Genomic DNA, 13,874 nt, shown 5'->3' with positions numbered 1-13,874 from the left:
TAGAAGCTCCTCCTAGACAACAGTGTGTTCCAGTTCATCCAATACTGTCCCTCTTCCTCCCCCATCTGCTCCTCAGGAGGTGAGAATGGGTTTGAGAAGTCCCCCTGGGGACTGGATAAGCTACCTCCCTCTCTCTCTGATCTTTTGCGCTCTCTTGCTCGCTCTCCCTCGGTCTCCCTCGGTCTCTCACTTTGTGGCAGATGGCGGTTTATCAGTGAGAACACCAGATCAAGACTCAAACAAATGCTCATAACAATCGTGAGCCCCCTAAGTCTCCTTCTCTGTTAATTTCTCTTTGGCTAGGAAGCCAAAGGGCTTCGGAGGGCACTTTTTTTAGTACTCCCCATGAGCACATCAATAAGATTTCCTGGCCTAGTGGGAGGTGCGTCTTTGCTCTGATCTATAGCATCAGTTGTTCTGATTGTGAGATGTGAAGATACACATTTCTGTGAACAATCCCAAATCATATTAAACACAATGAAAATAATCTATTTGAGTGTTTAATTCTCCATTATTGATTGCACTTTTATCCATATTTATTATACAAATATTTGTATTACTTTCCTTGTTATGCAACAATCACTACCACACAGAGACACATACAACATTAATTCCAGACCTACATACATATTCCACATCCTGACACATAAACAGACACACCCCTACAACAAAAGGAAAAGGGCGAAGAGAGAGAGGAGGGTTTAAAAAATGTAAACATAATTATACTAGCCGATAAAAAAAAAAAAAAAGGTTTAAAGGGCTGCCAGACCCCATAAAACCTTCCAGAGGAGCCTTGGATATTATATTTAAGGTGCACAAGTTTGAGGTATGACATCACCTCTGTCATCCAGAGTTTGTGAGATGGTGGCATTGAATTTTTCCAACTGAGAAGAATCGGGCGTCTAGCCAATAATGTGGAGAAGGCTATAAGCGCTATCTGATCGGTTGTTAGCTGCATTTCTTCTGGCACTACACTAAGATTGAAGTCAGAGGATTGGGATCAAGATCTTTGTTGCATATAAATCATAACGTTCTGAAAATGTCTGTCCAGAATTTTGGTAATCTAGGGCATCCCCAGAACATGTGACTCAGGTCTGCTAGTTCCAGACTACATCTGAGGCACGTTGTTGAGTCTGACCCTGGATACATTTTAGACAATTTATTTCTAGACAGATTGAGCCTGTGAACCATCTCAAATTGCAAAAGCTTGTGTCTAATACATACACTTTGATCCATATTTACTGGACCGTAGAAATATATAAACAGTACCAGACTACACTGAAATCATGAATTTTCATGTAAATAAGTGTGGCTGGATTTAGAGATTGTGCCTTCACAAAATGAATTCATATTCAGGTGCTCGATATAACCAGGGTTTTCAAACTAGGTTCTAGGGACACCCGAGGGGCCTTGCTTTATTAAATGGTGTATTGTTAAAAAGTATTCTAAAAGAGTTTTTTCTATTCTGCAACTTTCAACGTTTGTTCACAATTCCTTTAGTTAAAGATGTATAAATAGCCATAAATAAAATAAATCAGTCGGAAAAATAACATTTCCCCTGACAGACACAGACAATTCCACACAGCTTAACAGAAACCATCCGACGAGGCACAAAACACTCAATAAGACACACAGTCACCCTGCTTGAAGTGCTAAACTGATGGGGTGAGAAAGAAAGGGGGAGAGATAGAGATTGGGTGAGGTGAGGGTTTTGGTGGACTGTAGATTAAGTTTGAGGACATCTATTTATTCTATTTCTTTCTAGCTCGCTATCTCTGTCATTCCCTCTCTCTTTGAAGGTGTTATTTTAAGGAGATCGAGAAAAACGAGCAGTGTCAGAGAGAGGATGGTGGGAAACTGGAGCTCAGGAAATTTGTTCCATCTAATCCCCGTAACTGGAGAGATCTGTCAAGGAAAATTCCCTCTCTGTCACTCACTCCCTACATGATACACAAACACAAATGCACAGACACATTTTTTGTCATGGATTGCTGCCTTGAGGTATGAGGTCTGGCACCTCTCCTTCCAGAGCAGCTTGTCATGGTCTGAGCGTGAAATTGAAGGGATGTATTACTGATTTCATGTTGCTCAGTTAACTTCCCCTGGCTGCCATGCTCATGTAGCACTGCTAGCTATGCTAATAAGCAAAACAACAGTTTGTGTTTCCCTCTTGATTAAACCGATTACAACTTGCTCTAGGAGTCACCTTGTGAACCAAAAGGTAGTAGGCCTACATAGCTCCTCATGACATTTTGTTTCGTGCAAGGTATTTTGTCCAGTGAGAAGTAGGAAGTCATGTTATTTATTTTTGTACTTTATCAGCTTTAGAATTGTTATATGAATATCAAACTTGAACTTACAATGTAATAAAAAAGGAAATAATGTACAATAATAATAATATTTTCTATTTGGCAATTATAAGTAATAATACATTTAGTATTTTATTTTATTCAGTTTATGTATTATTCTTGTAAGCCCTGTGATAAAGAGCAATTATTAAGATCCTCAAGAATTATGAATGCCCCCCCCCCCCCCCCCCCCCCAGTTTGTGTGTACTGGCAACGTCAGTCTGGCGTAGCTCTCCCTCTGCATGGGAGAGCTATGAAGCGTTATGGAAGTGCTTTGTGTTGTTTGCCTCGCTCCTGTGACAAATCTTCTGCACCCTTCCAAATCCACCTTCATATTTAACTTTAAGTAGTCCAGGGGGGAACTTAGAGCTCAACTTGAGTCTTTTGCTTGAGCCCTTCCTTTGCAGCCGAATACGTTTACTCTTACCAATCTTTCAAGGCCTGTATTCCAAGATGTGAGTTTGTCTTTGAGGGAGTGTCTGATCTAAAAATAACTACCATTCCTCAAAGCAGGGCATCAAAGACATCAGGCACTTAAGAAGTCTTGTTGAGTATTAAAGAGCTTTGCTTGGATTTGACCAAGAGATATTTACTGATTTAATTAAAAGAAACCATTATGACAGTTTTGCATTATAGCGCACAGATAAAACTGGATCAGGGTGAATGAACTCTGCATTTGACAGCTAGAATGATATCGCTGTATAAACACCTGTTGCAGTGAAATAGTTCAATTAAGAGCTCAGACCAGGCAGCCATGATGTCCAAGGAGCTTTAAAGTGCCTGCGACTGAAGTTTAGAAAGGAGTCTTTCATCATAATAGCATTTCAGTTCAGTCTTCACGGATGGGTCCGCTTGTGGAGGGGTTTGAGCAACCTGTTTTCTTCAGATGCTCATTTCAAGCAGCACTGAGTCACAGGAGGAGAGAGAGAGAGAGAGAGAGAGAGAGAGAGAGAGAGAGAGAGAGAGAGAGAGAGCTCATCTCTCCACATGACCCATGTGAAAGTCATAGAAATCCTCCAAACTTGAGCGGCTTTTGCACTTTACATGGGGACGATTCAATTTCACATCTGAATGAACACCTTCAAATCAATTACGCGAGAAGACCTAACTGTATAATAACTAAATATAGCTATTATTGTCCCAAATGCTCATCTTCCAGAAACTTGATACAAGCATTCATCATGGCAAACAATGAGAGAGGGCCAGAATGAATGTTATGGAAACAGATTAATCCGCTCAGTGCCAGAATGATCAGGATGGGGGGGAACTGGGAACAGGAACATAGACCCAGTCCATATGGTGCCTGCAGAGAGAGAGAAAGAGAAAGGAAGTAAGATAGATAGAGAGAGATATACAAGCGCAGAGACCAAAACAGATTGGTCATTTGTGTTTAAAGTAAAAAACAAAAAACGAATATATAATTGCAAACAATAAAAGTGGAATAGCTAACAAAATCAGTCTCTCATTCAGTGCAAAATATCTCTCCTCAGGGACTCTGAGTGCTGTCTATGATTGTGTGCAGAGGTGTGAAATTACCACAATTGTTGTGTCAAAACTAAAGCCTGTGTGTATTACAGTCTGCCATTGAACTTGGGTCTTGTGAGAATTATTGAATCCATTCATTTTCATATTGAGTCACAAAATTAGATCCTAAGGGATCATTGTGTCCAGTTTGGCTTGCTCTTAAACAGATGTTTGCTCATGTACACAGAGACAACACCCCCTGGAGTCTCCCTATTGATAGTCCTTCCAGAATGGCCGTTCATTTGCCTGCTCCAGAGCCCCCCAATCAGCTTGCAGCACCCCGATTGCTCTTAAATCCTCCAATGACTGTATTGGAGAGTGTGTGTGAGTGTGAGTGTGCGTGCATGAATGTGTGGGTGTGTGCTGCACCAGACATCAGCAGCAGGTTGAGAGCCGACACACAGAGGTAGCAAGAGAGAGAAGAAAAGAATAAAGGGAGAGAAAGAAAAAGAGAAAGAGACACTCTTTCATTCATTCCTCCGAGATAACTTCAAGACCGCTTCCTGCAGATCCAAACGCACAGGTAAGGACAACAGCATGAGGATGTGGTCTCTCTTTATCTCTCTCTATCTTGTGATGCAGTGGCAATCGCACCCCACCGTTTTGTATTCGTCTTTTATCTGATCGGCGTAAACCCTCAATCAGAGGTGCAAACTTATACGATCGGTCTTGGACCTCTCTGTGCTGCAGTTGTCCTGGTTTGTCCCTGTCATTTTATACCTATATGAGAGAAGGGGAACTGATTTACTGTGATGATGCTCTCTGATTCTAGCGGATGCTGACGTTGCTATTGTTGAACACAGCAGAGAGCAGAGCCGTAACAGAGGTAAACCTTTGGCTGAACGCTTTGAAAACAGCACACGTGGGGATGGTACTAACAAAGCCAGGTCATACGCTCTCTACGCTCATATCCACATCACCTCGGGACAGCGTGAGCGAGGGAGAGACGGAGAGAGGCTCTTTGTTGCTCATAGTGATCTGATACGGATCTGCACTGCCAGGGAGATATCCCCGAAGACACTAAAAACCCATTCAGCTTGCGCATATGTGTGTGTGCTGAATCAGAAACTGCCTGCTGTCCGGTCAAAGTGAATATTTACGCAGACAAACTCATTAAAATTGTATGAAATGACTTCCCAATAAATGTCGGTTTACCTATTTATAGATCTTAGCATGTAGGTTATAGTAGAGGAAGGGAATTGCACGTTTCCATGGCAGAATTCAAACTGGAGCACAAAACACTGTTCTATTGTGCAAGAATCACTGTAAATGAAAACACTAATCAGCTTTAAATAATATCCACAGCATGTTTAATTGTATGTGTGGAGATTCAAAGCACACAGTCTGTAAACATTATTGTGCTTACAACGATATACATAATGTATAAGGCATATGTATTTATTGACTAATTTCTTAGCTCTATAAAATTACTGTAAATATTTTCAACCTTCTCAATTGTTCAAGTGTGCTGTATTTATTTTAGGCGGTGTTAAGGAGAGTGAGCGAATTATTATTATTATTATTATTATTATTTATTTTTGCTTGTGGCATTGAGATGAATTACAAGATCATAGTCTTAGTGAGAGGCATTATTATTTATATGTTTTGCATGATGTACTTCATCCTAGTCTAACAGAAGAGGTGTTGTGTTTGGCAGCAGGTTGTTTGTATGCTGGGCCATTACCCATGTCACAGATAACAGATTACATACACACAAATAGAGCAGCAGGGGAACCGCGCCATTACCCAACTTTATTCATCTTGACTGCTGCAGATTACACTGTGAAATATTGAAGCATGAAAAATATTCAAATTGATAGTAGTTTAATTTACAACCACTTATTAGTCTAATGGAATGCTACAAATGTGGAGAATGACTGATACTGTCTATCGCTGGGAGTTTTGTGAGACGCCAGCTGTCGGGTTGAGCCCCTCATTACGTTGTGACTGTCATCGTCCCAATATTTAAATGGTCTTTTATCTCTCTCCTGTTCTATTTTTCTTGTTGACTCATAAAACCGTATCCTTTTCTTTTTCCCTCTCATCTCCTGCACCTATATCCAACACGCCTGTAAAGACTGCTGTATTTTGTCTGCTTGTGTTCGAGATTTAGACTGTGCTGTCAGAATAGAGGGTGTGTGTGTGCGGCTTTGGCTGAATGGTTCAGTGGAAGTGGCATTATCAGAGTGTGGTACCAAAGGCTGTTAGGGAAAGGGAGAGAGAAAGAGAGAGGAGATAACTGGGCCCTGGAGCACAAGCTCACAGGCGCTGTGCTCTTCAGTGTATGCCGATACTCCACGGACCTTCATTAAACACCACAGTCGTGTCACACACACTGCCCTTCACTTGCTGAGTGGAGTTTCACAAGCAAACTGAGGCCAAGTGTGTCCACTCCTCTTTACCTGCGATCACATTTTGCTTTGAATCACTTTAGTGCTCCTGCTTATGGATGTTAGTGTTTCCTGTGAAAAGAGCAACTGTATCCACTGGCTGGATTATCAATAATGTATTGCCTCTCTCAGCGATAGCTTTGTGAATGCTACAGGCCACCTATCAGTCCACAAAGAACATCCATTGATGTCTGTGTGTATATTTACAAATTAGTGCTGTAGTGCAATCTCTGTGACGTAAGGTGGGTATTTACACTTGGTCACTGCATGTGTTTTAAGCCGCAGAATTTGCTAGTTTTTCTTCTCTATTGTGGCATATATCTGTAAAAATGGATTCTTGAATGAGAATTGAGGAATTGATTTTGTCCATCAGTAACTGATTGGATCATAGTCATTTGCTAATAGCTGCGATCTCATGTGAGTAATGGGTTGCTGGAGGGGAAGGATTTTTACGTAAGTGCTCATGTCATCAGGGAAAAGAGATGTCTTTGTGAGGGAGAAGTTAATATTTTTGATTAAAGATAAAGTCACATTCATTTAAAAAAAAAAAAGATGTGCATGTATAAATCGTTTCAGTTTCAATTTCATGGTGACTTCAAAATACCTAAAGAAAGATGTCTAATCGTTAAAATACCAAGCATAGAAAGAAAGCATTTGGATATATACAAAATGCAATTCAGCTAACTGTAAATGCTGCTTGTTTTTCAGGCCATGTATGTTCACACTCCTCGTGTACAATTGACGTCAGCATTGACCAGGCCTGTTCACACCAACACATAAATAAGCTGGTTGGGGTTGATATGGGATTTAGAAAGTAATTAGTAATAAGTAATGCAATACTTTTTAGAGAGAGTAATTAGTACAGTAATCTAATTACACTGTTAAAGATGCAATTATTTGCTAATCAAGACCCAAGTGTTAATTAATAAGCCTGCAAGTAGTTGACCTGCATTGTTTTACATTATTATTGTTATTTTACAGTTACATTTTAAACTCAAGTTAACAAAGCATACCCAGCTGAAAACGGGGTTGGACCTGGAAGTGGGCAAACAAAATCATACAAATAGTATTTGTACATAAGCAACAAAAAAAAAAAAAAAAAAAATAGGGGGGAATCTTGACATGCAATAAAATTCATTTTTAGGGATTTTTGTTCTCAGCTTTTGCGTATAGACATTTTGTTTTTTTGCTTCACTGAGCTGAAGGGTTTACTCCATGTGTTCTCAAAGGACATTGCAGTTCAGCATTCGGTGAGAAAAAAGGTGTAGCTGAAAACATAAGAAAGGCATTGACAAATATTGATGTCTCCCTCCCCTGTGTTCAGATTGTTAGGGCATGAAAGCATCACTCAGCCAAAAATAGAGATCAAACGTTGTTCATTTTATTTAGTTGTTGTTACTTAACCCGCCAGCAAATTTAATATCCTGTAACTAATTGTTTTTAGGGCTGCTTAGACAATATTTTTGGAAAATCTTAACATAACCACATACACATGCTGATTTACTCATGCGTTTCATTTGAATATTCTTAAACTGTTCAAATACCAAACAGAAAGTGGGCACTCTATTTTTATCATGGCTTAGCTCAGTGTTCCATCCGTGAAACAGAAGTCCAACTTCTCTGGCATCTCAGGAGATCTCATTAAGAGCAAAAACCTCTTTGCATTTTTATTCATATTTCGATGTGGCAGAGGTATGATGAGCTCCATCCATCATCAAATCAAACAGAAACGGCTGCTTTAAGGTTTCATGTCTTAATTCATGCAGGAGGCACCGCCAACAGTATAATCTGTGTCTTGTTAAAGTCTGTTAAAAAGAATGAAATATGGAGATATAGCATTGGAGATTGTGGGGGATGGTTGTTCCAGTAAAACAGGGAAAGAGGCAGTCTGGCTGTATTGCTAATGGATCTCTGGGACACAGGGAGAAACGTTATGAAGGCTTTTTAACTGCAGTGTTTAGACCCAATAGTCACCAGGTGTCCTGCAATGTCCCATATACAGACACCCCTCTCTCTCCCCTCAGGCACACGCTCTTATGGGCTGTAGTTCAGCGAATGGAGGGCTGGCGGTATCTGCGTCACAATATGAGGTGCTTAATGCAGCCTAAACTCCTTTTTTTTTTGCTTTTGCAGTTTATGTGCATATCTATAACAACCACTTCTTAGCATTTGATATGAATCATTTGATGAATCACAACAAATGGGGTTGATTTAAATAAAAATGCTTCAGAAATCCAATTTAATACCCACATGTGTTTGTAGTCTTCTTGTAACGTTCGCCATGATATGAGACGCACTATAAGATGGGGTGAAAATTTGCAATGGGATTTGGGGATGGGACCCCTGAAAGCTGTGCAGAAATGATCTGAAATTTCAGTGACAATGTTCTGTCACCTCCAGTGTTCTGCTGATCCAGTGTGTGTGCTTATCTCAGGGGAAAATAAATGGAGAGGGTCTGATAATACAGCTCTCATCCTGCTGTATCTACTGAAGGCACTGATCTCTTCTGTTTTGATCCCACCTCCCGCTGGCACTTGTATGCATAATGATTGCTCTTTTTTTGAGCTGGTGCGTTGGTAACGAGCAGCAGCTATCATTTACAAGCTTAACTGAATGTGATCATTTAAATAAGAGTGTTCAACCTTTTTTGTTTATGTTAACGGCTTCGGTTAATGATAATTAACAGAGCTTTTTTATTATTCTTTGCTCCCTCTGCAGTTACAATGCTGCCTGGTACCAGGCCCCTGCTGCTGCTGTGTGTGCTGTGTCATGTGACCACCACATGGGCATTCGCCCGCATGTCCGACGCCGTGGAGCTGCGGTCCGCGTTCTCTGTGGCACGTACCAGCAGCATGGAGGGAGGGCCGAAGATGGTCATCACCTTTGACAAGGTGTACGTCAACATCGGTGGCGATTTCGATCCAAAGGCCGGCTTGTTTCGCTGCAGGATTCCGGGCGCATACTATTTTTCTTTCACAGTGGGGAAGTTCCCACGGCGAGACCTGTCGGTCATGCTGATGAAGAACCGCAATGAGGTTCAGGCGATCGTGTACGACGAGAACGCCGGAGAAGAGCGGAAAGTGCAGAGCCAGAGCGCCATGCTGCAGCTTGATTTCGGAGACACTGTCTGGCTTCGTCTTCATGGAGACCCTCGCTACGCTATCTACAGCAACACTGGTCATTACACCACCTTCAACGGTTACCTGATCTACCCTGATGTGTACGGCTACCAAGAGCCCACTCACAAGGTCCATGACAGTGACCGTCAACCACCGAAAATCAGCGATCACTTACTGTCTGAGCACGAAAATACAATTACCAAAGACACTGGTGTGAGTATGAAAGAAGAGAGAAGGGATGAAGAGATAACAGAGGAGGACGTGAGAAATGGAGAGGAGGAAGACGACGACCAGAGGTCTGCATTCTCAGTCGGCCGCACTCAGAGTATTGTGGGAGTGGATCAAGGATACCCTGAGCACCATCCCATCATCTTTGACACTGAGTTTGTCAACATCGGCAACGACTTCAACTTAAGCTCTGGTATATTCAAATGCAGTGTACCAGGAGCCTATTACTTCTCCTTCAATGCTGGCAAGCTGCCCCATAAGACCCTGTCAGTGAAGCTGATGAAGAACCATTTGGAGGTACAGACCATGATCTACGATGACAGCGACACTGAGAAGGCCCTGCAGAGCCAGAGTCTGATGTTGTCACTGCAGGATGGAGACACTGTCTGGCTCTACAGCCACCAGAGGGATGGATTTGGTGCTTACAGTAATCACGCCAAGTATATCACTTTCACTGGCTTCCTGGTGTATCCTGAGCTCCACCAAAGCTCTCCTCCGCAGCAGAAACAGGAGAAGGCATTGTAGGCAAGTCAAGTAGCCAGTCTGTCTGTGGGTCTTTAGGATGGGAACGATTTTGGAGGAGCGTTTGTGTGGAAAAAGTGTGAGTTCCCCACACACAAACTTCTACACTCTAGAGACTGTATGTCATCACTCTTGTGGTTTGCTTCTTCAGTTTCCTTATTACTAAATCTCTCAAGCTCTTGTTTTTATTTTGTTTATCTACTTTATGAAAAAATGACTAAGTCAAGCAAGCAGCACCTATAACACATTGGTTAAACAAGGCCTCTACTCAGCATCCCTAAAGTCAGCATGAAACGGAAATTGTGATCTTCTGTTCTTCTCTGTTGTCCATCGGGAATTGATTGGAACGTTGGATTGTTGTTGTTTGCAAATTGAGCAACCTCATGTGAGTGACAGGTTGCTGGATTATTTCCCAGCCGGAGCGCTGGAGCATACATTATCAGAGATGTCGTTGGGAGGGGGCGTTAATGTTCTTGGTGAAATATTACGAGGACACATACATTTAAAAAAATTATTTGCACAGATAAATCACATAATAAAGACTGCAACATTCCATGAAAAAAATAAGAATTGTCAATTTTGATTTCATGGTGACTTTAAGGCCTTGAATGCGGAGTTCTTATGATTAAAAAAAATCAAACATGTCACTTTTAAATTAATATCAATCATTTGTAAAATGCAAAAATATATATTAAAAATTTAAACAAAAATAATAATAATAATAATAAAAGATGAATAAAAATAAATATTTAAAAAATCTGAGATTCTTAGCACTAAAGCACTTATCTCTGCAGAGGCAATTCATTATATAGCTCCAACTCAAAACTGTGTTTCATACTCTCTCAAATTGAACAATTATTAAATGCATGTATTTTTCAAATAAGAAACAGTGTTGTCTTTGAAGCTTTTGCACGAAAGATTTGCACGAGAGCTCTGTCTTCTGCGTATTCATGAATTATTTCTATTGTAAAATCAGTGTTCATGACACACACACACACACACACACACACACACACAAACAGTGATGACGACATTTGTAAATCATAATTAAATCATAATTCATATATTCAGTCAATAATCAGTCTGGTTTTGGAACAGCACTTCACTGCACATTTAAACTGAGGATCGTGTCTGTAACTGCTGAATGCAGGCTCACAGCTTTTAAAGGAACAAAGCATTTTATTCACTGCCAAAAACATTTACTGTACACCAACTGATACTAATGATTTTGGAAAATTGTTCAACAAATATTGATGTTTATATTTTGGGGGAAATTTTTTATCAAAGATATTGATCAGTTTATATAATTCTTCTGGTTTATTCTGTTGTGTGTATATGGCCATACATATTTATTTAGGTGACAAAGTATATGTATGAAGTGCACAATTCCAAAATGTAAATACTTTTGTGTTTTTTTTATCCATTTCTATATAAGTGAACGTTTGCATTTCTAATTCTGTGCCTGGTCTTATGTACTTTTCTGTATGGGTTTAATCCAGCAAATTAACTCTGTGAATGAATGCTGGATAAGCTTTTCAGTGTTTGTGCAGTATGAGCTACTTTGTTAAGTACCGTAACGGTGGTTTCAGTGTACACTGGATTCTTATTGTGGAAGAAGCCAGTCCTCAGAAGCAAGCCAAATAAAAACTCTGAATGTAAACTCTTTTGTCTTGCATTTTTTAGTAGTGTCAATATTTAACATCTACAGTGTTATCTACACTCCTACCAATTCTATCTTATTCTGTACAAGGATTTTTCTATGATGATGAAACAAAGTGTTTGATATTCAAATATCCTTAAAATTAGTCAAATCTGAATCAAGTAGATATTTTAAAATCCCAGCTGAAACACATTTTATTTCAACAATTTATACCAGTTGAGATACTTAATTATCTTAAGCAATAACAAAGCACACATTTGTGTTCTTTTTGAATCCACATGAGCTTGATTTCACCATGAATGTCACAGCCTTTGTGAGGTCTCGGAACTAAAATAGCAGATCCAGATTAGTTTTCTGTCATGAGGATCAAGGAGATGCCTGGGGAAGTTTAAGATGAATTTGTCTGATTAAAGAGATAAAAAGTCTGAAAGTGAAGCACTGTGTTTGGTGCAAGCCATATACAGCGACACCCAGATAATACCTTTTGTATCATTATGGTGGTGGAATAACATACATCAAAAACAATGAAGGAATGGCTTGGGAGAAAAGAGGGTTTGTATTATAGAATGACCCTGTCAGTGACCAGACTTATAATTATAAAATCAAAAACCCGAGTGCACTATAATTATGAAGACGTTTAAAAAAAAAACTACATTAGTGGAGTAAAACCTTCCCCTTGAAACTCACTGTTTGCAAGGTTACTGCCTTATGTTATGCTTTAAATGACATTTTTCCACATTACAATCCATACACCATAATGACAAGCAAAAAACAGATCTATGACAACTTAAAAAAACTGAAACAAGTACATTGCACAAGTATTCAAACCCTTTACTCAGTAGTTAAAGCACCTTTACAGCCCTTAAAGTATTTTGGGGTATAATGTGACAAGCTTGGCACATCTACATTTGGCGATTTTCTGCTATTCTTCTCCTTAGATCTGTCAGGTTGGATGGGGACCATCGGTGGACAGACATTGACAGGTTTCTCCAGAGATGTTCGATTGGGTTCAAGCCCAGGCTCTGGCTGGGCCACTCAAGGACATTCACAGAGTTGTCCATAAACCACCCTTGCATTGTCTTAGCTGTGTGCTTAGGGGTCATTGTCCTGTTGGAAGGTGAACTTTCTGCCCAGTCTGAGGTTCTGAATGCTCTGGACTAGGATTTTATTAAGGCTAAGACTGTATTTTGCTGCCAAGTGGGTTTTCATGTGTCTTCAGCGAGGAGAGGCTTGAGTCTGGACACTAGATTGGTATGAGCCCGGATTGGTGGTGTTGCCGTGATGTTTGTCCTTCTGTAAATTTCTCTCATTTCCATATATGATCATGGAGCTCAACCAGAGTGACCATCATCAGCTTCCCTGTGACCACTCTAACCAAGCCCCTTCTCCATCGATTGCTCAGTTTAGCCAGGAGGCCAGCTCTAAGAAGAGTCCTGGTTGTTCCAGACTTCTTCCATTAAAGATTATGGAGGCTACATGCTTCTGTGAACATACTTTTTTTTATATATACTATCCTGTCTCTAAGCTCTACAGACAGTTCCTTTGACCTATTTCTTTGATATGCATTTTCAGCTGTTAGACCTTGTATTGAGAGGTGTGTGTCTTTCCAAATCATACCCGTTCCATTGAATTTGCCACAGGTTAACTCCACTCGAAGTGTATTAACCTCTACAAGCGAAATTGGAATGCGCCTGAGGTTAAATTTCAAGTGTCCCAGATACTACTTATGCAATTATGTAATTATTTAAGTTTTTCCTTTTTTAATAAATGTGCAGTTATCAAAGGGCGTGATTGTACATATCAAACTACAATGATATATAGTTTAACAACATCATAAAATGTAAAAAAAAAAAGGGGGTTTGAATACTTTCACAAGCCACTGAATATGCATAACAGTAATCAGTATTACAAAGTAAATTATATTAAAGAAATGACACAATAAAGCAGACATGCCAGAGCTGACGACTGCAGCAGAACCCCACTCACGAGGGAATGAGAGAACGCACTAGCAGCAGACAGCCGAGTAGCTGACGTGCCACAAATTGTAATGAGATTGGTAAATAAAAGCCACAGTTAATTATGG

The 13,874-nt window shown here is 40.1% G+C and overlaps 1 protein-coding gene across 2 annotated transcripts; it reads left to right on the top strand.

Annotated features, from left to right (window-relative positions):
- Window positions 1-4,183: 4,183 nt before the first annotated feature.
- Window positions 4,184-11,808, top strand: c1qtnf4 (C1q and TNF related 4). Of its 2 annotated transcripts, XM_084404959.1 has the most exons (3): window positions 4,184-4,395; window positions 4,645-4,698; window positions 8,981-11,808. In XM_084404959.1, exon 3 carries the CDS (start codon window positions 8,986-8,988, stop codon window positions 10,132-10,134), a length of 1,149 nt encoding a protein of 382 aa, XP_084261085.1. In that variant the 5' UTR covers window positions 4,184-4,395; window positions 4,645-4,698; window positions 8,981-8,985; the 3' UTR covers window positions 10,135-11,808. The 2 variants fall into 2 exon arrangements, with proteins under 2 accessions (XP_084261085.1, XP_084261084.1); XM_084404958.1 differs by lacking the exon at window positions 4,645-4,698.
- Window positions 11,809-13,874: the final 2,066 nt, after the last annotated feature.

The sequence above is a fragment of the Rutilus rutilus genome (assembly GCF_951802725.1).
Source record: "Rutilus rutilus genome assembly, chromosome: 3".
Taxonomy (NCBI): domain Eukaryota; kingdom Metazoa; phylum Chordata; class Actinopteri; order Cypriniformes; family Leuciscidae; genus Rutilus; species Rutilus rutilus.
Note: the sequence above shows the minus strand (reverse complement) of the source record. Positions and strands in the feature narration are given on the sequence as shown.

Excerpts from the sequence above, each read along its gene's own strand:
- c1qtnf4 (XM_084404958.1), top strand. The coding sequence starts at position 8,986 with ATGCTGCCTGGTACCAGGCCCCTGCTGCTGCTGTGTGTGCTGTGTCAT.